General features: G+C 37.1%; 2 protein-coding genes and 2 pseudogenes across 3 annotated transcripts; 2 read left to right on the top strand and 2 right to left on the bottom strand.

Annotated features, from left to right (window-relative positions):
* The first annotated feature begins 7,347 nt into the window (after nucleotides 1-7,347).
* LOC110762366 (uncharacterized) lies at nucleotides 7,348-8,829 on the top strand. Of its 2 annotated transcripts, none has more exons than XM_088253161.1 (3): nucleotides 7,348-7,944; nucleotides 8,068-8,335; nucleotides 8,447-8,829. In XM_088253161.1, the coding sequence occupies exons 1-3, from the start codon at nucleotides 7,661-7,663 to the stop codon at nucleotides 8,567-8,569; spliced, it is 675 nt and encodes a 224-aa protein (XP_088109287.1). In that variant the 5' UTR covers nucleotides 7,348-7,660; the 3' UTR covers nucleotides 8,570-8,829. The 2 variants fall into 2 exon arrangements, with proteins under 2 accessions (XP_088109287.1, XP_021820693.2); XM_021965001.2 differs by having other exon boundaries at nucleotides 7,359-7,932; nucleotides 8,447-8,826.
* A 3,588-nt stretch (nucleotides 8,830-12,417) lies between these two features.
* Nucleotides 12,418-14,328, bottom strand: LOC110762383 (transcription factor TCP14-like). The gene has a single exon (XM_021965021.2). The coding sequence runs from the start codon at nucleotides 13,946-13,948 to the stop codon at nucleotides 12,704-12,706; it is 1,245 nt and encodes a 414-aa protein (XP_021820713.1). The 5' UTR covers nucleotides 13,949-14,328; the 3' UTR covers nucleotides 12,418-12,703.
* A 5,204-nt stretch (nucleotides 14,329-19,532) lies between these two features.
* On the top strand, nucleotides 19,533-21,411 carry LOC110762267 (cytochrome P450 98A2 pseudogene; annotated as a pseudogene).
* Nucleotides 21,412-24,610: 3,199 nt separating this feature from the next.
* LOC148294599 (uncharacterized protein At2g29880 pseudogene) lies at nucleotides 24,611-25,681 on the bottom strand (annotated as a pseudogene).
* Nucleotides 25,682-26,206: the final 525 nt, after the last annotated feature.

Genomic DNA, 26,206 nt, shown 5'->3' on the forward strand with positions numbered 1-26,206 from the left:
TTTTTGACAAACCTTCCTAGATGATCTCTAGGTCGCATAAAGAAAATAAATAGATAAACAAAAAATACAAATACAAATATATATTAACAATGAGATAAGTTTGGAAAGAGTGTACCAGATGTGAAGAATTTCACATAACCAGCAAACCTTTGACCAAGGGGATCTCTGCACTCTTTGACAAGCCGCTCCCCGGCAACGGCGCCAATTTGTTCGTACCACTTTTACAAAAATCAAAGGAGATAGTATCGTATAGTAGTGTAGCTCGGAAGTCCGAGTGTCGTATCCACAGAGAGCAGTGTAAAGAAAATAACAGAGATGAAAAAGAACAAGTGTGATTGAGAGGTAGAATTATGCAAGATTTGATTTGGAGAAAATTTAATTGATTAAAACACTAAGGCATTGGGTTTCCACTTTTAACATAAGCATGCAACTCTTAATAATTTGATCCACAAAATATTTTCCATTGTAGTTGTTCAAAATAATTAAAGCTCTTTTTAATTTCCTTTAGAAGTATTCTAAGCATAACTTGTACCATTGGCAACAAACTATCAAAAAAATAATCTTCATCAAAATTCTATTAATCTTTAGTAATTCTCTTCTCTTTTAAAAGCATGAAAGTTTTTACTACACTATGGGAAAAACATGATTGAACCCATGAAATAGATTATCAAACATTCATCAATTAATTAAAAAGAAAACTACAAATTCCATTTGAACAAAAACTACAAATTCACATTAAAGCTTAAGTTTGGATCAAACTAATAAAAATTACACACTTATATTAAAAGTTTCCTCCCTAGCCCTAGCTAGGGAGTTAGTTCCCCATAATAAAATAAAACTAAAAACAGAATTTAAGACTTAGAAATATGGAGGGAAAAGAGAAAAAGCTCAAGATTGTGGAGCTTGGTGTAGTTTTACAATGCCGTAGCTCCATCTATTTATAGGAGGATGGGAGCAATATTCATGATTTTAATATGTCTTCCACTTGCCATCAAACCAATTGCCAAGTTGCTTTCTTTAATTAATTCATTGTGATGATGACTCCTTATCTAAATTCTTCAAAACTTTCTTCCACTTGAACACTTTGTCATGCATTTCCATACTTTCCTTCTTCTCATTGTCGGGTATCACTCTTGAATTTCTCCACACCACTCTCCACTTGCTTCTTTACTCCAAGCTTTTATCATTTCAAATAAGTACCCATCATTTTCAAATATATTCCTTAATCTTGGCCTAGTTCCTTGACTTTGGTTTTCACAAAGATCTTTGAGTCTTCTTATCAATTGCTCCACTTGCTCATCTATCGTATCTTCTCATAAAAACTGCAGCAACTTTCCTCAAATTGTAGCTAGATAACAACTCAAGCATCATCATTCTTCTTTGCATTCATTGGTTGCAAGTAGTCAATTTGAACTTCTCCTTCATTGTTTATTCATTCTTTCTTTATTTCTTCAATGATGGAAGCTTTGCATGCATGTCCTAGAGTATATTCATGCAATTGATTGCTTCTTCTTTTCATTTGTTTTATCTTCAATTGCATTTGCTGCTGCACATATTTCTTCTCATCCTTTACTTTCTTCTTGCAACACATTACTTACTTCTTTTCCTCAACATGCTATTGGTGGAAGACACTTAATATCTACAAACAACCACTCATTAAATATAAAAACAAAGATTGGAAAGAAACAATAAAAATACTTTAATAGATTTATATAAAACAAAAGAAAATACTAACAAATATAAATTTAAGGATAAAACTTGTATTAATTTTGTGCTCATCAAATACCCCCAAACCTATATTTTGCTAGTCCTCGAGCAAAAGAAAATAAAAACTAAGTAGAAAAGAAAACTAAGCCACTTTCGCAGGGATCTCGATTGCATTTAGCATATGCAACAAGCCTTTAAACCCCTAGGTTACCCTAGTGGACGAGTATAGTCTCGTGAGGGCTTTCAGTGATGATACCCACAAACATCGAAATGAGAGTTTAAAAATTTATGCTACAACAAAATTTGAAAATTTAAACAAATGCTTAACCATCATCAAAAGCTATTTGGATTGAAAAATTCATGAACAATTTTTAAAAGAGCAAACATGCTTCAAATTAATCCCCACATAAAGTTTTGATCACTTATAATCATTTAGTAAATTTTTCATTTGTTTCCTTTGGTGTTTAAGTGAACCAACACATTTTAGAGACAAAAGTTAATTTCAATCATAGTAACCTCATTATTTCAATCATTATCAAAATTCAGTGCAAATAACTAACCAAAGCATATATATACAATTTTTTTTCTTTTTTCTTTTTTTTTTCTTTTTTTTTTGATTGTGACTGTGCAATGTTTAGTTCCATTAAGCTTTCTAATTAACCCATGTAGCGAGATTTAGGCCAACGACTCTCAAACCAAAGGTTTTAAGGCATTAGGTGTAGAAACACCCCTAAGGGCTTATTAACTCGAGTTAAAAAGGCTACAGAACTAAACTAGTCACAAAATGTATTTACCCCAAAACTTTACCGTTTGACGCGAACACTCGCTGCTGTTTAGGCAAGAGGCCCGGTTACTAAGTAAAACTCTGGATAAATTAACATCATTACTATTATTTTATTTATTTACTTATTTGTTTTTTTACGCCAAGGTCAATCAAGAGCAATGTCTTCTAACTCTACTTAAAACAACAAAGTTAACTATAATTGATCTTTTCTTTCATTCTCACTAAAGTGTTGATGTGCATGTGAGAGTTCAAAGTATAACTCATGAATTATCCACTAAATAGAAATAAGTGAAAAAAAAAAAAAAAACTAAAATTATGGGTTTAAAATTTAATAATATGTTTCCAATCGTAAAAATCATTCATGAGTGTTAAATCTGATTTGATGATAGTAAGCATAAAAATCTAGAGATAACACCATTTTTATTTTTTAATTAATTTTTTTTTAATTTTTGGGTGAAATAAAATAATTAAAAAAAACAAAACAAAACTTCTAAACCTTACCCCCAAACCTAAATCAATCATTGTCCTCAATGTTGAAGAATGTAGGTATCAACAAAGTTATAACAAGAAATGAAATGGAGTAAAGCAATTAAATAAAAGAACAAAAAAGAATTAAAATTATAATTTAGTTGCAAAAATAATAAAAAATAAAAATAAAAATAAAGGAAAACAAAAATAACCAAACAAAACAGTAAACCCTAACAAACAGTTCTACGCAAACCGAAACCCAAAAGACGAAGAAGTCCAGCCCATTGGAACCTCCAAATCAATTGAAAACCCAATCCAAACGAAAGCCCAAAATTTTTTATTTTTTTTTTCGGAAAGAAAATAAACTAAGTTATAAAAGAAAAAGAAAAAGAAAAATAAACACATTTCCAAAATTTTAAAAATATATATATATATATAGAAAAATAAAAACAAAAACTGGAAAGGGAAGGTCACGGATAAAAGAAGGAAGGGATGTGTCGGCGTGCAGAGACAGCGTTCAATAATTAAGCAGAAAACACGGAAAGTGAAAGTGAAAGTAAAAGTGAAAGTGAAAGTAAAAAACATGAAGGTAAAAGAAAAAAAATTGTCTCCCCTCTAAAAACACGCGGCTGCAAAACGTTAGGGAATCCGAGAGAAACAAACGCAGAAGCCGAAGTCTATTTAACCCGTCTCTGTGGAGTTGAGCTTGCGTCTGTGTTTCATCCTGAAAACTCAGAGTAAAACATCAATAAGCAAGAAACACAAATCACAATGGCAACCTCACCCACTTCCCTCGATGATTTGAATCTAGAGTTGGCCCTTGCGCCATCAGTGGCTCAAGTAAGTGCTCCTCCTCAATCCGTCTTCCCAAACTCCACATATCATCATGGCTCGGCCTCAAACTTTGCTGAGGCAATGCCGAGAAGAGTAGTGCTGCCAGGAGGGATGACTGTTAGGAGACTCACACCGGCAGATCATCTGTACATGACACAGAGGTCAGACAAGGCCGCGGTGGAGGAGTCTCATGATTTAACTGTTCTCCACGCAACCTCCTCCACAAATCTGGGCATAAGATTACTGGCGAGGACGCGAGAGTGCGCAGTTCTGACCGAGGAAGTAGCCTCTTTGAAGGCTCAGGTGGCGGATTTGCAAAAGCGGCTCTACTGTGCCAACCAGCAAGTAGAAGCACTGTGGAAGAGAAACAATGATCATGCAGAGCTTTTGCAGATTCTACAAATAAGAGAAAATAGAGGCAATTAGTATGATGCCTCAGGTGGCTCAATATCTGGGAAGAAACATGTGATTTTTAAATATATGTATGCATTTTCACGTCTATGTATGTAATCACATGTTTATGAAATGAATAAGTATTCGAGCCAAATTTCCGTGTGTGCAATCAAGAAGCAATCTACTTCCCAAACTTAACAACAAATTAAATACATAAACAAGTAAAAGAAAGAAAGAAAGAATTACAGTAATAAAAGCAAAGAGAAACAAGAAATTCAGAATTGCCTTAGTTGGAGATCGGGTTCCGATCTGTTTATTTATTTATTTATTATTTTTATTTTTATTTTTTTTACAGTACTTAAATAGAAAGATAATACCTGGAAAATATGCGTGTCAATCCCTTTGGTATTTATCCCGTACAGAATGAAAGACAAAAATAATAAATAAATAAAATCCAAGCAAAAAGAAATAAAGACCAAAATAAAATAAAACACACAAAAAGAAAACTAAAATCTATACAAATACAAAATAAACAGTCATAAAAAAAATACAAAAATAACCACACAAAGAAATAAGCAAAAATTATATTGTTTTTTTTTTAAAAATTATTTTTTTATTTTTAACACTTTGTAAAAAATAACTTATTTTAAAAACACAAATATACAAGCAACTCACGGATGACCAGTTAAGGGCCTCAGAAAACACAGCCAGGGGATCCGGGAAGGTTGGAGGGGTCACAATGGTCCCGCTTAAAACCCAAACTTCTTAAACACCAAAGGTGTCGCCTATAGAACTCCTAGACACTGTATTGACGAAGACACTCACTGGAGTTACCAAAAGTCAGCTCATATGAAAAATCTTTTTTTTTTTTTTTTTTTTTTTTTTTTTTTTTTGTGTGTGTGGGTAATTTCTACAGCTTATGAATATCTAAAAAAACATAAATAGCACAAATAAATAATAAATACGAAACTAAAGATAGTCTGAGAATTCAATCCTGATAAACAGGATTCTCCAAGTGAATCGTGTCATCCTGCATAACAAAATTATCCAAAAATGGTTTAAGACGTTGACCATTAACTTTAAAAACATTACCATTTTTTGGATCCTCAATCTCCACTGCTCCAAAAGGAAAAACTCTTGTGACCACAAATGGACCTGTCTTGTGTGTGTGGGCCATGCCTTTGGTGTGCTTCTAAGTGATCTTGGGTTCAAGAAATCATGTGTATGAGTTTTTCCATGAGAGCACTATTGGTATGCAAATCGAAGTCCCTTTCCATTGAGGTAGACCACAACTGCACATAAAATGAGGAAATTCTCCAAAGGAAAAACAAAAGGGGGTCAACAATTCTAAAGAATATTTAGGGATCATCATTTGGCCCGCAGTAAATGGGCCAAAGTGGGTAGCTCTAAGCCTGATAGGACAAAGCCCGACCCTACTTGTTGCTTACACTTGCCCAGCTTAACTTGCTCTAAGATTGGATAGGTTTGGGCCAAGGGTTTGAAACCTTGAGTCAACCCGCAGCTCTACCCATTTGGGTTTGTCTAAGCCTGACCTGATTAAGCTCGTCTAGGCCCAAACCACCCCGCCTATCAACATAATTAATAATAATAACAATAAATATAATACCCAATTAAATACTATACTTATTCATGCAATTTTCTAACTTGTCAAGCTCCAATTTTCTCAATCTCTCTAAATCCTCAATCCTTTGGTGGTGGTAGTCTTATTCCTTTATTCTCTTAAATTTCAAGCTATAATTTTCTCAATCTCTCTAAGAGCATCCACAGTGGGGGGGTGTAAATTCGAGGGTGTAAAGCCACTTTTACATCCCCTTTAGAGCATCCACAGTGAGGGGTGTAAATTCGGGGGTGTAAAGCCACTTTTACATCCCTTTTACACCTCCGGAGGGTGTAAATATGTTTTTTGCTCCAGTGAGGGGTGTAAATTCGAGGGTGTAGCCGTGGGTCCCAGCCTTTTATGTTGACTTTTCTTCATTTTCTTCTCTTTTTTCGGGTGGGTCCCGCCTGCAAGGGATGTAAAAATGGATGTAAATATACATTTTATTTTACATCCCCATGGTGGTGATGTATATTTACATCCATTTACATCTCACCATTGGAGACGATTCCGATGACTCGGGGTGTATATTTAACATACACCCCCATATACACCCCCCACTGTGGATGCTCTTACACCTTCGGAGGGTGTAAATATGTTTTTTGCTCCAGTGGGGCGGTGTAAATTCGGGGGTGTAGCCATGGGTCCTAGCCTTTTATGTTGACTTTTTTTCATTTTTCTTCTCTTTTCTCGGGGTGGGTCCCGCCTGCAAGGGATGTAAAAATGGATGTAAATATACATTTTATTTTACATCCCCATGGTGGTGATGTATATTTACATCAATTTACATCTCACCATTGGAGACGATTCCGGTGACTCGGGGTGTATATTTAACATACACCCCCATATACACCCCCCACTGTAGATGCTTTAAATCCTTATTCCTTGGTGGTGGTGCTCTTATTCATTGGCGGTGGTGGTGCTCTCATACCTTTGTAATAAAAAGTTATAAAATATTTGTTAATGGGGTCTAGCCCAATGGAAAAAGGCATTGACTTGTAAACTAGAGGTCTCAGGTTCGAATGCCCATGACATCTTAGTTGTGTGTATTAAATCCCCTCTTCCCTGTAGTTTAGACCATCGCATGTACTAAAAAAAGTTATAAATACTTTTTGTTATAATAAAAATGGCAAAAAGCTCGGCTCGTTTAAGCCCACTCAGCCCACCCAGTAAAGCCCATCTAAGCCCGACTCAGGGGGGGGGGGGGGGCCTGGGCGTTGATATTTGAAACTTTGGCTTGGTCCTATTCAACTCGACAATTCAAAATAGCTAGTGAAGCTCCGCGAACCCAAACATTTTAGGCCGATTGGACGAATGCTATGTTTCATACACACTTCAAACTTCATTTTTGTAGTTTAATAAAATAAGAATGTTCTAAGCTTTTAGCCATTTCGAACTCTGAAAAACCAACTGTCATTGGATGATTCTTTGAATTTTTCCGCTCATGCAGTGTTCAACTTAATCGCCTTCCCGAACAAGCTAAGTCAGCCCAACTCTGCACAAATGGATGGAACTACACAAGAACACAACAACAATTCCATTAAGAACCATGAAAACTTTGTTATCCTAGTTTCAAAAACAAAGTTTGACCAAAAAAAAAATTCAAAAAGAAAGGAAAGTTTACGCATGGTTTTGCCCGCCAACTAGAAGTGTCTTGAAATTTGAGGCGGAGACCGTACGTATAACAAGTCTGGCCTTCGGGGCACGAATTAAAACGCTAGATCCGTAGAAATGCTCTCTAACTCCCTTAAATCCCTAGTTCCCCTTTGCCTTGGAAATTTTCATACCCAACCCTAATCTCCCTTCTGCCACACGCATCATCCCCAACCCTAAATTCCCTTCTGCCCCAATTTATCATGGGGCGTCGGAAGAAATCCCAAGCTTCCAAGCTCACCTCGGGTCAAGATGACGACCCCCATGACAACTTATCGGAGATCAGGAAAGCTTTAGTCGAAAATGCCGCCCTCCAAGCCCAACTGAAGAAGGAGCTTTGCCTGCTACGCGCCAGTGAACCCGAAACGAAGAGCCCAAATCCCACTGTGGTCGCTGGCAGTTCCAAGCGCAGGCCGTCGGCTCAAGGCTCCCTCAATATGTTGCCGGCTTCCTATGTGCTCGATCCTTGCCCAAGGTCAGTGACTTGGTGGGTTTCGTCTTCTTAATTATGCTCTGTTTCTCTCTGTAAAATTGTTGGTCTAAATCAGACGTGGAGGGTTTTGTATATATGTAATGTAACGTTTATAAGGTTTTTGATAATATGACTCAGTGAATGCCGGAAGAGTGTGGCTAGCATGAATCAGCCAAAGCAAGCAGAACAAACCATGAGTGAGAGTGTCGCTAGCATGAAACAGCCAAAGCAAGCAGAAGAAACCAAGTGTGAGAGTGTGGCTAGCATGAAGCAGCCAAAGCAAGCAGAAGAAACCAAGTGTGAGAGTGTGGCCAGCATGAAGCAGCCAAAGCAAGCAGAAGAAACCAAGTGTGAGAGTGTGGCTAGCATGAAGCAGCCAAAACAAGCAGAAGAAACCAAGTGTGAGGTAGGAACAAGCGTTTCTTGATGCCTGGTTGTATAAATGTGTATAAGTGTTTTTATTATTAGCCTCTCTCAATCTTAGTTTCTCATAGTATACAATCGGTGTTTTTCGCAGGGAACAGTCAAGAAGAGATGCAAACCAATTGCAAAGCAGAGTTGGAAACCACCGATAACAGGAATGCCTTTTTGGCTCCAAGCACCTTTACCGGAAACAGAACTCTTGCCCAGAAGAAAATAATCTTGCTGAAGGAGGAAGCACTTCCTTTTACTCATTTCACTCTGTTAGACTGTTGCTGCTCCATCTGTTGACTCTAAAAGTAAGTTCTGAATTACACTTGGGTTTTGATATTCCTTTTGCCCCTTGCTTGTTCTATTCTACTGTAATTGTGGTCCTACTCTTCATCAAACACTTGAATGTTTTATGCAACAATTTTAAAGAATGTTTCATATATATATGAGAATGGTTTTTGGCTACAACTTCCATGCTAATTTAAAAGGCAAAAGCCTTCTGAGACAAGCTAGTTTTGACACAGAATCTCTTTGTAAATGGTATTTCAGTCTAGAATAATAGACAATGTATGTTGAAAACTCCTCTTGGTTAGCATACAGAGACCTAGACCTAGTGTAGTTACCAATTACTTGTACTTGTGCCCAATGCTGGGCCCCAAATATGCAACCCATTTCAAAGTGTATTGGTGGGTTACCTTAAAAACATTTGGGCCCAATTTCAACTGTGCTGGTATTGGGCAACCAAAGCAGTAGACTAGCTTAGTAGATAACTCAATTTCAGAGGTAGAGCTAGGGGTCTGTTTGTTTGCTTGTAACTTTTTCATAATAATGCATTAGTTCTTGAATGTACCTAGAAGGCTACACGACCAGTCAATTTCAATGAGCCAACCTCTCCCAACATGAGAGAGATCTAGTATCATCACAAGCATGACATTTAAGGGTGGATGTGGATGTGGTGGTGGGTCTTTTCATCCAATTTACCTGCTTGCCAACAAACAATCCATAGGCTAAAAGCCAGGTAGCTAGGCAGGCACACATGTGACAATGTCACTGTATCTATTTCCATCATAGATTTTTTTTTCAATTAAAAGAAAGAAAAGCCAAGTCTAAGTGGAAGGGAGGGTTATAAGATTTTATGGGCCCGATCAAGGCCCCAAACCAAACAAATGAAATGAAATTATGAAAGAAAAAATAGATTTTATGGGCCAAATTAGGGGAATAAGCTGATTGTTTATGTACTTAGCACTTACAGAGTAATAAACCCCAGATGGAGGCAGGCTTGTTGGTTCAGTCTGGAAGATTACATGCATGGCTTACAAGTTTAGGATGGTCTAATCATGCTATTTTTGGCTGCTGGGGGCCAATGGCTGTCCTTAGGGATTTCATGTCCATGACCATGTGCATATATTATGTACGAACCAGACCGAGCTATATTTTGCGATGATGATATGACACAGATTTCCCACACAACAGCATCAAAGCTAGTAAATGCCAAAACACACTTGTCATGATCATCACTGCCTAATAATATATATATATATACATCTGCTACTATATGCCTTCATAGCCATGTGTGTTTGCCGTTAATTATATGTATATGCTCCTTATTCTCTTAAAATCATTATTATTCTGAAATTGTAGCGCTCTCTCTTGCACTATGTACGGGTGAATTTTTTTTCACCTGGCTCGTATTATAAGATGTTTAAGTTTGGAGAGACGAGGATGAGAATCGAACTCTTAAGTGTGGTGATAACCATCGTCAATCCTGCTATATTCATTTACATGTACTGGCGAATGAGCAGACCTACTATAAATTGGAGCAGCAAATTAATACATTTTTGCACTAATTAACCCTAACTGCTCGAACCACCCAACCACCCCATTGTTACCAGCCATGTACACCAAACCTATATTATATATCCTAGCAGCAAACTAATAATTTTCTGACCAGAAAACTTATATTTTATATATTCATATATTGCCATTTTCAGAAATGTACCATTACTAATAATACATATGGCAAATCCGTTTACCTTTTTGACAAGAACGGGTTAATACTAATCGAAGGTTAAAGTAACATTTTATTCTTGAGTTCTTTTTTTTATTTATTTACTGTTTCTTTTTACGAAAATACCTTGTGATATCCTTCGTGTTGCATAGTTATAATTTTGGATAAATAACATTATGAACAGCAGACATTTATTCCATGGTATATAGATTATTATATTTAAAAAAAGCTTTCAAACGCACGTATGTCTAATCTCTGTGTGTGTACAACACTTAATCAGATTAGACTTTTATATTTGGCATATACCTGCATATTTAATACACGATAGCAACAAGTAATCACTTTACACTTGTTTTTTTATATATATTTTATACAAAGAATTAGGATCACTAAGAATATAAATATATTAACAACATCGATGACCCACAATGAATTAGAGCACTACCAAGATTTGCATTGATCCCAATTACTCGAGACTCCAAAACTATAGGTAGGAGAAAGACTTTCATGCAACGGGAATATCATTGTTTTGTTATTTTCGACCATTATGATACGCGTGATAACTTTTTTACGTGATATAGTATTATTAGTCGGGAAAAATAAAACAGTAACATCCATGTTGTAACTAAGTTTTTTCACCTATATATAGAGTATGGGCCCCAGTAAAAGGAAAAAAAAACATGGAAACTTTCAAACGGGCAGCTAGTTTTAAATTTTCATAAATCCCAGAATTTTTCATATCTTTCTTTCTTTCTTTCAACGAGTTAATACAAATTAAACGAACCCTGCCAGCCAAGGTACAAATATTTAAGACATATGCACGATAGGACATTACTAGATTTATATGCCATCTGCCCTTTTTCAAGGCCATTGACAATCGTCCCCTTCAGTTATTACGAATATAATCTTTAGCTTTAGGTATATGTCAAACCATCAATTGGTGCAAGAGTATGGTCCTTGTAATATTTTGTTCATTTTTTTATTTGGGGATTTTGTTCTATAAGTTTTAAAGCATAAAATAATTTATCCACCCCTATAGAAAGAAAGGAAAATATATGCAGCATGATGCTGATTGGGTAAGGGGGGAGACAGTAACAAGTTGAGCCATGGGGGGCATATGAAACACCAAATTTCCACCATTTTTCCTATCCTCTAGTTGAGTGAAAAAAAACACTTGTATATCACGGAAATAACACTGTTTTCCTATTCCAATAAATCACGTTCTATCACGAATACATAATAACTCTTTCACATATGGGAATGTGATTGATTAAGAATAGCAAAACAGTGTTGTATTTAATTTCTTCTCTCGGTTGATAGTTTGAGACCCAATCATTCAATGGTAGCCAATCAAAAGGTAATTCCATCAAAATGAAGGGTCCAGATTGATTGAAGGGTTGGTGGGCCATGACCCGGTAGAGTTATTAAATAAATTTAAAACTCACCACCGATCACCCTCAATGGTGTCAGCAACTGCACCATAAGGGAAAAAAAAGAAAGAAAAGAAAAAAGATAGAGGAATGATCCACCTGTTTGTCAGTGACGTTGTATATTGGTTTGGGCAATGACCAGCACCCAGACCCCACCACCTGAGCCAACACCTGGAACTGATAAGGTGTGGAGCCTACCGTCCTATTACCCCCACCCTCTCTGAAAATCTTAATCATTGATGCAGTAAACCCTTTGAGATTCATGGCAGGAGAGAGCCATGTATATATAGAATCAGAATGATATCAAAAGGCTGTGAAATTTTTTTAATACCAACATTGCAGTAAGTAACTCACTGTTTCATCCCTTTTCACTACCCATTTAGGATTCACTGTACACATGAACGCAAACTCGGTGGTGGCCTAGAGAGAGAAAGGGAAGAGAGAGAGAGAGAGAGCCCAATTGTTTTGTATGTTAGGTAGGAGACTTACCCAGAGCATGCAAATAAGATCACTTTCACCAACACAATAAAAAGCAGAAAGTAATACTTGCTTTTCATTGAAAAGAAAATGAAGGGAGAAAAAGAAGAAGAAGAAGAGAGAATTAATTGCACAAACAATGATGATCGTATACTGTGTGGTAAAAAAAAACTCCCAAAATGAGACTATTAATAGAGAGCAGCCAAAATAACCCATGTTAAAAATAAGTGTCTTCTTTTCTTCTCCAAACCCTAAAAAACTCTCTCATCCCGGCCATATCATATTAATCACACAAAAAAATTGGAATAAATAAAAATAAACCTCAGGAATTTTAAGAGCAATCAATCAAACCTCACGTGTGTTGTTACACAGCAAACTACTACACATGTGGGAAGAAATGACGACCACCACCGACGACGAAGAAGAACCGCTGACCATCCATCGTCATCTATGAATGGTGACTAGTACTATCATGCCGATCGTCTCCTCCGTGGTGCGAATGGGACCCACTTGCTTGCTGGGACTCTGAAACACCCGTACTGGACATGTGCCGGTATGGGTTAAGCCCAGCGAGCATATTTAACTGCCCGTCACTCATGTTATCGCCGTCGTTACCGCCACCGCCTCCGCCAGAGCCTCCCAATTGTTGCTGACTAGGCAATAGGGTCATGGGAGCAGGAAAATTCATGAAATGTAATCCACCTGACATGGTCCCTCTATACAACCCGCTGTTGTTGACCGAAGCTGGGAAAGTCCAAATAGGATCTCCACTCATAACCTGGTTATTAGAATTCGCCACCATCCAAAAATTTGCCGGAATCTGGCTGTGGTGATGACTGGCCGGGACTGCGCCGGTGCTAGACTGCAACAGGTATCCTCCACCACCTCCACCTCCGCCCCCGCCCATTTGATTCAAGTCCTGCTCCGGCGGCCTCCGCTTCCTCCCTCCCATGCTCCCCTCCCCAGACGCCGTCTCCGAGAGATCCAACGACACCGTGTCGCGCAGCTCCTGCTTGGCCTGCAACATGGAGGCGTGCATGCTGTTGGTTTGAAAGTTTAGCAGAGTCGACGAGTTGTCCGAGGACGAGAGGCCGATGCCCTGAAAGAGGCTCCGGCGCTGGTTCTGGTGAACCGAGAAATTGGGGCTGTAATAAGAAGATCTTAACTGCGACGGCACCGACATGCTCGAGCCGGAGCTGCGGAGCGAGATGTTGAGCGATGTGAAATTGGCGGGGATTGTGCCGGTGCCCGTTGCGGCGATCACCGCGGGCTCGGCCTGCTGGAGAAGCCACTCTATGGTTTCTCCGTCAGACTTGTGTCCGAGCTCGCGGGTGAGCTGGAAGACTCTTGCAGCGCAGAGGGCCGGCATTCGAATGCGACGGCCGCGTCCGTCGACTTTCGTGTGGCGGTCCTTGGTGGAGGTCCGCTTGGGGGGAGGCTTTTTGGAGGGCTCGGCTGAAGCTTGGAGAGTGGAGGTTGTTGTGGTGGTAGTGGTGGCGGTCGCAGGGTCCACGGTGGTGATGGCTAGAGAAGGGTAGGGGGAGGTCGAGTTAGAGCAGGAGGCGGCTTCTTGATCTAGCTCCTTCTTTTCGAGCAGCTGGAAGGGGAAGTTTGGACGGTGGTGATGTTGCTGTTGTTGGTAGTGATGGTGGTGGTGGTGGTGGAGTTGATGATCTTGATCACCTCCTTCCATGATCGCATGGGAAAGAGAATTATGATCAGCTTGTGTGAAGGGTTTTATTATGAGAGGAGGAGAGAGAGGGGGGGTCTTAATTTAGTAGTATAATTGGTTTTGGTGGGTCTCTCAGCTCAGCTCAGCTCTCTTCAGTCACTCACAGTGGTACTATATTTACAGGACTAGTCTGTATATATATTTTTTTGGAAGTCTCTCTTTGTTGTTGTTGTTGGGCTGGAAATTTGTATATGAGAAAATGGAGAAATTTGATTTTGATGATGTGTAGAGAGAGAGCTATGGACTAGTATGGGGAGAGAGAGAGAGAGAGAGAATGAGAGAGAGAGAGAGAAGATAAGGGAGGGAGGAGGAGCTTTAAGCAACAAAGATAATGAGTGGGAATTATATGGGTGAGCTTTAAAAAGCAATTTTTTTTAGGAAAAGAAATTGCTTTGTTGTTGTGCTGAGCTTTTTCTCGCTTTCTTTTAATATAATTTAATTTAATATAATTATATGTTCTGTCATTCTTTAGGAGGGAAAAATATAAGAAAATGAATTATCAAATACACCCAAAGCCAAATATGAAACAATATCTGAATTTTAATTTTCAGGAGGAGGAGAGATGAGGAGGGAGAGGGAGGGAAGGGGTTCCCCTTTTTATTGTGGTTGGACAGCCCCTTTGGTTCAGACTCCACGTGAGGTGCTCTTTTTATCATTCAATCCATAAAGACAATGGTGGCCGAGGTGGGACCCAATTCCAAGTCAAAAAAATTTTAGAGACTTGGAAAAAAGGAAAGATTATAAAGTGGGTCCCTTCTCATTCAAGTAATCATTTCATTTTGCCTTTGGACCCCTTTGCCTTTCGCTCTGCACCTTTGCTATTTGTTGGTTGCCCTTGCTGGCATGGGAGCAAGGAAGGAACTTTGAGATCCCCTTCATCAACTCAACTAGTAAGTAAAAAACTACTACTCCCCTCCTCTTCCCTTTTGGGCCTTCAATATTCATTGCCTTTCTAGCTTCTGGCTGGGTTTCCAAACATCTACCATTACATTCTCTTCTTTTGGTTTTGGTTTTGGTTTGTTTTATAGCTCAAGTGGTTAAAAGAGCGTTCACCCACGACAAGAGTTTTAACCTCGTAATCGTGTATATATATATATATTTTGTTGAATTATTAGGGGAGATGATGGTGTTAAAAAGTTTTGGGTTATGGTGTTCCTTAATAGATGCTAATCAATGTGGGTGTTACCCTTTAGGACCCCCTTGGTAGCCGATGGCCCTGGATTCAGTACACGCCTTCCAAATTTAAAATGTACAAAATGTTGAATGTGCAATCATGATCATACAGGGCTACTGGTTTATGTGCAGGCTGCAGGCCCATCTAAAATCATTTTGGTTTCTCTAAAGAATCTGTTAAGGTTTGTTTACATCTTTGCTGGTCCATACATCCCACTCATTTGAGCAATCTACTTAATTAATTAGTTTAACAAAAAACCCTATTGGTTTTTCTTTTGTTCATTTACATCATTAATTACACTTAAAACCCTTGAAGAAAGAATATCCTGTGCTACACTGAGCTCTTGGCTGGACTTGTTGCCTAGCTAATATCTCAAATTTGAAGTGCCAACTTGAAATTGATTGGATTCTTTGTTGAGTACCACAGCTAATGTGGTCTGCTCCACATCCAACATTGCTCATGTGGCACTGATGTGATATACTTGCTTTGGCTGGTTGATGGTATTTTTGTCTTTTGCAATCTTAAACTGAACATGTGGCAGAACCTGATTTGATGGTTTGAGCAAAGAAAACTAAAACTAGATCAAGGGAGGGAGATGTTGATGAGCCATATTGCAATAAAAGAATATCAAAGAAGCAAGTCTTAATAATCTTTATATAGCTGGTCAGAATTAGTCATGATCTTTTGTCCAGTAGCAATTTAGAACAGAGATAAGGACTAGCATTTAGACAATTGCTTTGCTTGACCTGATTGTCACAACCACTGTTAATTTTCTATGCCCTTTTCTTCTTCTTTTTCTTTCAGATGAATGATTTGTGATGCCTCAGTAATTATAATCTTTATTAACTTTGTAGGGCCAGTTCGTTAGGTTTCTTTATAAGTGATATTAAGGGAGACGAAATTCAAACACATGAACAAAATGTTCTTAACCATTCAAAGTTACAAGCCCCTTGCCGATTGGTTTGACATTTGCAGAACCTATCACCATATATATACATACCAATCTAGCTCTTTGTTTATATAATTATATGTTTAAATCGTACAGAATGTCTTAACCATATTAGCACCTAGCTAGCTTAGCTATTTCAATCCCACTAGTTCAATAACTTAGTTTAATGACTTGAACCAAATCTAATGGGGGCTCCAGTTGAACAAGTCCATTGAAGCGTGTGGCATCATCTCATTGGGGGTGGCAGGGCTCTTCTGTACATGACGGAATTGTGGGGTTACTGTCGAGAAATGTGAACCAGGAATTAGCAAGTGCTGCCTTTTTTTGAGACCACATGCCTTGCCACTTATGTAATGCCATTGAAGGAGACAGCTTACCATCTATCTATTCATCTCTGCTTGTTAATATCTTTTCCAGCTACAATTTTTGATAGGCAATTTCTGGATGTTAAAGTTTTGATACCCTTGCTCACGTTCAAAACCAAATGGAAAATTCCCACTCACTATATTTATCTCTACAGCTAACCCTAATACATGATTAAGGTTATAATTGGGTGTTTTTAGCAGAGTCTTTATGTTCTAAATTTCTAATACTGGTTTAGCTGTTGTGTGATTAGCACATAATCATGTGCACAGCAGCAGCTTTGCAAACAATACTAGGCCTCTGCAAAAACTGAACCCACCAAGTCATTTGCCCAAAAACCTGTTACAAAAGTTGGTTTTGTTTGGGCTTTTGTTGGGTTTTCATGTTCTTTTTCAAGCTCAATCAATGTCGAGGGCTTACATTTGGTTGGATACATACCATTATCATCATTTGAGTTCATTGCTGCTGATAATGCTCTTCATCAATCAAATGGTTGGTTTATTGGGAACCAGCTTAGCCAAAACTTGTTCTGCTAAACCAAAACATTAACCCAAGATTCTAAGACTTGTTGGTGGGCAAAGAAAAAGAAAACCTAAAACTTCTCAATTTGGAACCATGAAAAATATAAAAGTTGGGTTTGGTTTGGTTTAGAGGAGTAGACAGTTGGAATCTTTGCCTTCATGTAGGGCTGGAAGTTGCATTGGAATATTTTGAAAACAGAGGGAGTTGAGTCACATCACTTTCTCAACTTTTTGTCTGCCTCTATTCTGGGCTCAGTGACTTCAGCCTCTCTCTATAAAAGAAAAAAAAAAAAAAAAAAGCCCTTTGGGATCCCTTCTGTGATCCACACCTTCCCTTTTCTTCATCTACACTGCAAATTGCAATGCATGCATTTCCCACTAGCCTGCCTTGTTTTCTATGTTGCTTAGCTATAGATTGCTCATCATCACTATTCACTTTCCTTTGAGAAATGTGAAGAATCATGAGCATATCCTTTATGCCCATGTTTAAAATCTGCTTTTTATTACAAGATCGTTGTGTTCAATTCACAACACAATTTGTCACATATTTATATATGTTTCTGTAATTTGTAATTATGATTTTGCAGATTCTAATTCATTAACGGAGAGAATGAAAATGAAATATTCTCAAGCTCTCAACATACACAAGACTTGATTAGAAGAAGATTAATGAGTTATAAGGGTTCATCTACAATACGAATTCCCATTGAATGCAAGCACGATTTAGTGATTTGATATTAATCTACTTCTTAGTAGTCAAAGATGAACTATCACTTTAACGACTGCAACTGCGCGTACATGCAAATTCACGGATGAAGAAAAATCCCGTATTTAATGATACTATAATAAGAAAAACATGATTCAAAAGAGTACTACTCCACTAAAAGATGTATCACTTTTCTAAACTTGAAAAACTTTAGTTAAGCCACTCATTATAAGAAGCAAGTAAGGATAAGATTGCACCTAATTAATTCAAGAACTGTGTATTCAAATGTGAAGATAACTAGGTATATATTCTCCCACACAATAGTGCTTGTCTCAACAAGAAAATATGATCGAACAAAAGATGAGAAGTATACCATACTGGGATTTTGAGATGGATGTTACTTTTGCTGCACCAATGAAAAAAGTCAGTTTGGATGACTTTTTGCTGTCGTGCAAGTTGCTAAAATCCACGAGGACACTGAAAATCTTATCCCCAAAAACTTAGAGAAGTCCAATCAGAACACAGCAGCTAAGCATGAAAAGACAATGAACCAATGACACTAAATAAATGTACCTCCATTGGATAATGGACATGTGAGAGAGGCTCAGCTCAACACATGCTGTAATTCTGGCTTTCAGTCAATCAAATTCCTTTGTTTTTCTTTGTGGTTTTTTATCCACCAAGTCTCTGAATTAAAGAAAATTCCAAATTTAGCTAACTACCATCACAAGGCTCACTGTAGACAGTGACTGAGCATCGATACTGCTTTTCCAAATTTACATTTGTTCGCAGGTTGTAATTAATTAAGTTGCAATAATAACCCACTGATCATTGGAGTATGAGGTCCACACATGCATGCACTGGCTTAGATAAGCTTAAGAAGCTTCCATTTGTCCCATTTTATATATAAAAAAGTATAATTAATTTTACGTTTTTCTACGACACTTCTCTAATGTAATTGGTCTTTTTCTTTTCATACAAACGATATTGAGGATGAGGTGTTTTAATAGACATTGTCAAAGTGTCGTGAGAGGTTCGAACTTGAGACCACTAATATGCAAATCAATCCCTTTTTTTTATTGAATTAGACTGCTAATCTAATCTCATTAGTCTTAAGTTATACATTAAGTGTGTGAGTAAAACAAGATTAAAATAGAAAAAGTATTGCCTTAAAGAATAACAAAATCTCTTATCCTAATTTGCACGTACTTTTATAGTGCTCGACCTAAGATTTGATTTGAAAACAATCTTACTTTTACACCTCATATCTTTGTTCTTTTCAGTAAAAATAAAAATAAATAAAAAGATCCATTGAACCTTTTTCACCCCTTTATTCCAAGCCCCTTTTTCTAGATGAAGACTACAAGAATCATATAGACCTAGTTTCCAGGAAATTATATATCCATATATATATCCAGCCTAACAGGACACAATTAAATGCCATAGAGTGATGCCTTCAAATTATTATTTGCTTAAACCATTTGAATTATATGTACACATTACTTTTGCCTTTCCTTTCTGGATGTAATGAAAAGGAAAATAAATTTTTGAAAAAAAAAAAGAAGAAAAAGGAAAAAGGGTTTCATTGTCCGCAAATATCACTGCATCACAATGAGGGATTCGAATCTTATTTGAGGGACTTCTTGTAAGACTCACTTTATATTGTATTTTAATGATTAACCGTACATCATGTATAATATGCACTTCCTTTTGTTTAGCTGCTGCAATAGAAGCATTTAACTTAACGGCTCAACAAAACATTAAGCATTCACCACATTAATTGGAAGATGATAATCGCATGACATGAGGTTTTGTTACAAAAAGGATGCTTGATATAGTGAGATACACATATACTCTTCTACAATTACAAGGCTCAAAAATGCAATCTCAAGTACCCTTTTCTACAACGGATCTCGTTCTATTGCCCATCTCAACAATTCTCATCTTCCTAGCTTGCAAACTCCACAACCGTCTAAGATTTAAGCTTCCTCCAGGACCCTACCCATGGCCTATCATTGGGAACCTTCACAACCTGGGAACTGTTGGATCTCGGTGTTTTTTTGAGTTGTCACAAGTTTATGGTCCAATCGTATCGGTGTGGTTGGGTTCAAGTTTGCACATAGTAGTTTCAAACCCTGAATTGGCAAAGCAAGTGCTCAAAGACAATGATGAGCAGTTAGCACATAGGCACAGGACTTGGTCTAGTTCTAGGATCACAAAAAATGGTAAGGACCTTATATGGGCAGACTATGGTCCTCACTACATAAAGCTTAGGAAGATTTGTATGCTTGAGCTTTTATCTCGTAAGAGTCTTGAGACTTTTAGACACATTAGAGAAGATGAAGTTAGAGCCATGATAGAGTCCATTTTCAAAGATTGTAGCAAGTCTCAAGATTATGGAAAATGTTTAGTGGTCAGAAAATACTTGAGATCAGTGGCATTCAACATTATCACAATGCTATTGTTTGGAAATCGGTTTGAGAATGAAGTGGGTGAGCTAAACCAGCAAGGGTTGGAAATCGTGGCAATTCTGGCTAATGAAAGAAAGGTTGGTGCATATCTACCTATTTTTGAAGAGAATTGGTGGCTCAGATGGGTTTTGTGGTTTCAAAGTACTGCAATTTCCAGACATTTGGCAAGGAAAGAGAAATTCACACAAGCAATCAAGGAAGAGCATATGCTTGAGAGTAAGTCTAACGGCGTTGGTGGTGTCAAGCAGCATTTTTTGGGTGCATTGCTTGGTGATCAAGAAAAATATGAACTCACTGAGGATAGTGTTGAAGGATTACTTTGGGATATGATCACTGCAGGCACGGACACAATTGCTATCTCGGTTGAATGGGCCTTGGCGCAGTTGATCAAGAACCCAAGGGTGCAACGAAAGTCCCAAGAGGAGCTTGATCGCATAATTGGGCTGGACCGCATGATGACAGAATCCGATATTTCAAGCCTTCCTTACCTAAAATGTGTAGCCAAGGAGGCACTGAGGCTGCACCCTCCAACCCCACTAATGCTACCTCACAAGGCCAATACCAGAGTCAAGATTGGTGGGTATGATATTCCTAAGGGAACCACTGTTCATGTAAATGTTTGGGCCATAGGGCGTGATCCAAAAGCGTGGCCCAACCCAATCGATTTTCGACCCGAAAGGTTCATTGAAGAAGACATTGATGCAAAGGGTCATAATTTTCAGCTTCTACCGTTTGGTGCAGGAAGGCGTGTGTGCCCAGCAGCACAACTAGGCATCAATTTGGTCACCTACATGCTGGGGCAACTTTTGCATAGCTTTTGTTGGACATTGCCTGAAGGGATCCAGCCCAAGGATATTGACATGTCAGAGGGCCCAGGATTGGTGAGCTATATGCAGACCCCTGTACAAGGGGTCCCAACTTTGAGATTGCCACCACACTTGTACAAGCAGTCCCAAGATTGATATCAACCATGTGTTCAGCTCTAAATTCCTAGACACAATAACTCAGATTCTACTTCCAACTGTCTGAACCCAGTAAAAAATAAAGAGCAGAAAGCATGTTAAACTTAAGAACATCATGCCTATAAATTTATAATACTTGCATGGTTTCAGAAACAGCTTCCGAGATTAGTTGTAGAAACCTTTTTTTCTGTTCTTTTTCTTGCAGAGTAAGAATTTGTCTAAAATTTGTTGAGAATTTATCTGAAGTACAGATTTCATTAGAGGTTGGATTTAGTAAACTTGACACGGTCACACCAAATAATTACTCGCTCTCACGACGTATATTTCAAATAATATCCAAGTCTATCTGCTCAAATACATAAAGAAAAGGAATTAACACATGCATTTTGGAGTTCCTTGAAGTAAATGATGACTGAAGGATCAAACAACAATTCAAGTTACCGAAAGCCTAAAAGGACTTCCATCTACAGCATAACAACAAGAACAAACATCCATGTCCAGTCCAGATATAAAACAGTATATCAAGTTATATATAGCTAGCACATTCGAAAACTCAACCCTACCAAAAAAATTGTATGTTGCTGACAAGGGTTTCTCACGGTTGAGGTTGGGGATTCAAATCCGAACGATCCAATGTGGACAATAGCAAATTGGAAAGCTGACCAGAAAAAGTTTTATTCTGAGCTGCGTTACCTAATGCGGAGCCTCAACGTTTGAACCACAGACACAGAGCCATTATACAAACAAGACCATCTAATTTTCCAACATAAATCCAAAAATAAATGTTGGCAAATGAACACTGCTCAAACGTACAACTAAACATAGTTGGAGGAGGTTTTCCCTAAAGTTACAGAAAGTTTGGTGCTCTGAAGCTTCTGATGCTAAGAAAACTGATATGTTTAAGGATGATATATGCTCTGAAGTTTCTGGTGCTCCAAAGTTTCTATTTGCTTAATATTATGAAATTGGTAATTTATAAGCCATCGTGGCATATTGTTCTTCCCATGAATATGCTGATGCTGATATTTATTATACAAGAACTAAATTACAAAACCTACATAACAATAACCAAAAGGACATGAGAAGTCGAATAAAATACCAATAGAGCTACAGTTGGTGTTTTTTCGACTTTCTAACTCTGCAATTGTCTATGATTCTCAATTATTGCAATGTTGGATTGCACTGGTGCAATGAAGTTTAATCAGATTCTTCCTGACTTACCAATGTCCCTTAGTATTTTAGAAGAACTAAGGGGGGTTGTATTCAATTAAGATTTTAAAAGAGTTAAATGGAGTTATAAAGTTTATAGATTTCAATGTAGTTCAATTGATTTCTATCAACTCCACATAGAGTTTGATTGAATTCCTAGATTGATTTTGATGGTGTTTGTTAGAGTTTTATCGTAGATTTTAAAAGAGTTGATTAGAGTTCTAAAATAATTTTTTTCTTTTTTTTCTTTTTTTTGGGCTGTTAATTGTTTTTCCAGATTTTCAAAAGAAAAAATTACCTTTACAAAAACATTTTGTAAAGAACTTCCAAATCAATACATCCAAAGAAAATTAAAAAAAGGGCATCTAATTTTGTTCAAATGTGCAGTAATTTCATGACAAAAAAAATGATAAGTAAACTATAATTCTAACTGCATAAAAACGAATAAGTATCTGTTTTATTGCTCATCTTTGACTCCCGTCATTCATAGCATCTCTCCACATATCTGAAGATATCCCAACCCTCCATTGGTTAGCATTCTCGCGTTGTTGTTCTTGGGTTTGAAAAACTTGGTCATAATTATTTCCCTCAGTTTCTGGTGATGACGACGACGCTGAATGCTCGTTGTTTTCTTCAATAGGAAATTCATTAGAACGACACTCCTTGCGGAGAAAATTGTGCAACCCTGCCCAAGCTAAGACCAACTCTGCTTGTGTCTCATATGGAAATGGAGGGGCAGACTTAAAAATTGTGAATCGTGATTTAAATATACCGAATATTCTCTCTATTACGTTTCTTAAGGAAGCATGTCTAAGATTGAACAACTCAGCTGCATTTTCAGGATCACGACCTTGACCGGCAAAATCCTGAAGATGATATCGAACACCTCGAAATGGAGCTAAAAATTGACGCCGATTTGGGAATCCACAATCCACTAAGAAATATTTACCTGAATATACGACACAAATCCAATTAATATTTACAATACAACCTAATATAGACATAAATAAATAAATATATACATGGTGGCACTTTAAGTCCATTCCTCCTTGATAAAGAATCATTAACACTTTGGAATCATGAGCTGAACCCTCCCATCCGCTAAGAACGTATATGAATTCCAAATCAAAGTTACAAGCAGCTAGCACGTTTTGTGATATTTTACCGTGACGATCACGATAACTACTTACTTCGCGCCCTGTCACCATTGCTGGTATATGTGTGCCATCAATAACTCCAATGCAACCCTAAAATAAATTAAGGCATTAGATGTTATGTATTTTGAATAATAACAGTACTAATACTAATACAAAAACTATAATAATAATAATAATATTTATTATAACGAATGAAGTAGTCATTACTTACCTTAAAATAAGGGTAAAACCTTGTACTTTCTCTTATTTTAACTGGCACTGTGGATCCAGGTTTGACCATCATCTCTGGGGCTATTGTGTTTAAGGCCTTCAAAACTTTATTGAAATTTTTGCTTGTTGTGAAATGTGATAGCTCAAATGTGTCACGAGTTTGACAATATCGAGAATTTTGACCAACAGTGAGTAAAAATGTTGCAAGCATTTCTTCAATACAAATAAATCTTGTATCATGCAAATGCGTTTTCTCTCTAATAATACCACATAGCTTCAAAAACACATCAGGGTACATCCTATATAACTGTCGAAAGTGTTGAGGATCCTCATTCAGTACCTTATTTATATAATTGTACCCAATTGTAGAAATTGGGCGTCGAGCTAATGAACGTTCAATATGACCATCATGTATGAGAGCCGTTAAAGCATTGAGCACTTGAGCTATTGCTTCTGTTGCCATCAACAATATCTTAATGGTTTCATAATCATGTTCCTCTAATTCTTCATCGTCCATTTCCTCTTCTTCTTTTTCTTCCTCAATTTCTTCATTCCATAGTACTTCATCTACTTCTTCCATCTCCATTAATAACAAAAAAAATCTGAAGTGCACATATAACATTGTAACACAAGCAATATTCATAAGTATAAAGGCACATAAAACTGAAACTATATAGATTAAAACAAATCTGAACATAAAACTGAAAAAGCATAATAAAGTCTTAAAAATACAGCAAGTAACACACATAAACAGTACCCAAATAATTAATTGTAGGCCAAAGTTCAACAAATTCCAAACTAATAAAGTCTTAAAAATATTTTAAACCAACATGATAAAAATAGTTTAAACCAAAGTTTCAACATCATTTAAAATGGTAAACATAATCTCACAGAACTACACTCATTCCATAGTGCATAATATCCACTCTGAGCGCTCTTCAGGTGACATTTTCAGGAATGCATTTTTCATTCCCAGCTTATGAACCAGTCCAAGTGCTTTGTAACGAGCACGATTATCCAAGTTCAGAGTCTCCTTGATAGCATCCCAAACATTGTTGGTTTTCTCTCTCTCTTTCTCTCTTTTCTCCATTAGGCTATGCATTCCTCGAATTTTAGTGGTAATTTCAGAAATTGAATCCATGCCCACATAAACTTTTTCTACCAGTTCAGCTCGAGTTATGGTCTCAACTGAATTATTATTTGCTTCAAACTCAGTTTTAGGTTTCTTTCTTGGAGGGAGCTTTTCTAATGGAGCTTCCAAATTTGTGTCTAGAAAAGGTGATGAAGTAAAATTACCAGACGACAAAGATTGGTATGATGTTTCATTTTGACTTGGTACAAATGCCTCATTGGTATCTTGCAAACTGGTAGGTCTACTTTCTCCAACTTCATACGTTCTAGCATCGGTATCATCACCAAGTCCAATTGAGTTTTTCCCAGCAGCTGTTCCATTGCCAATTGCAATTACCAAATCCTCATAGTCTGCAAATGTATCTCTTTGAAGATGCACTTGACTTGGGTGGGACTAGCAAAAACCAAAAATAAAATAAAAAAAATTAATTACATGCAAAAAGTACAAAAGTGAAAGTTCTCATTATAAAGTAACATTTTAACAAAATTGAAATCTTACCTTAAAGTAATCTTGCCATACTTCTTCAGTAGCTGTGAATTTCTTTGAGACGGAGTCCCACCCAAATCCAGAACTATGACGCATAAGTTGAGTAAAACTGTGATATCTTGTCTTAAACCATTTCAGACGACTCTGGTATTGATGATAAGTTTTTTGGCATCCAAGTTTTGCATTAAGAACATGAAGTATCTTGCTTTCTACTATTTGCTTGCTTAGCAAACCATTAGAATCGTGCCATCCACGGTTGGCAGCATCAACCATTAGTTCTAATAGCATATTGCTCTCTTTCGAGGTCCATGGGTTATAAGATGTTTTTCCTTTTCCTTGTTGTGAATCTCCCATTTATAATGTTACTAGATAATACATGCAATCTTTAATTAGTTCATAAGAAAATATATATATATGAAGATGCATTTTCCCCTTTCGTTTTGGCATCGACTAGATATATATATATATATATATATATATATATATATATATATATATATATATATATATTGTATATTGATAAAGAAGGGAAACACAGAACAAAAAAAAAGAGATGATTGTAGAAAAATTACAGAAACAAAAAAAAAAATACAGCAACCAAAAAACTATTAAAGAAAAAAAAACAGCAACGAAAAAAAAAAAGAAGCAAAAGCAAAAGCAGAATCTTTTGTTCATGATTATATGGTCTTATGATAGGGTTGCAATTACTAACGTGGCTTGTTGCATGAATTATGATACTTTTCGTTGCTTTTTGCATAAAACTGAAACATATTTTGTCAAGCAACGACAATTATTTGTATGATGATGTACAACCAGGATATATGATGATGTATAGGAGAACAAAACAAGCAACGACAATTGCTTGGATACAAGCAACGG

The sequence above is a fragment of the Prunus avium genome, chromosome 5 (genome assembly GCF_965620075.1).
Source record: "Prunus avium chromosome 5, drPruAviu1.hap1.1, whole genome shotgun sequence".
In the NCBI taxonomy this organism is placed as follows: domain Eukaryota; kingdom Viridiplantae; phylum Streptophyta; class Magnoliopsida; order Rosales; family Rosaceae; genus Prunus; species Prunus avium.

Coding starts and splice junctions, on each gene's coding strand:
- LOC110762383 (XM_021965021.2), bottom strand. CDS start 13,948: ATGGAAGGAGGTGATCAAGATCATCAACTCCACCACCACCACCACCAT.
- LOC110762366 (XM_088253161.1), top strand. CDS start 7,661: ATGGGGCGTCGGAAGAAATCCCAAGCTTCCAAGCTCACCTCGGGTCAA. Junction 7,945..8,067: donor TGCCCAAGGTCAGTGACTTG/GTGGGTTTCGTC, acceptor AATATGACTCAG/TGAATGCCGGAAGAGTGTGG. Junction 8,336..8,446: donor CAGAAGAAACCAAGTGTGAG/GTAGGAACAAGC, acceptor TGTTTTTCGCAG/GGAACAGTCAAGAAGAGATG.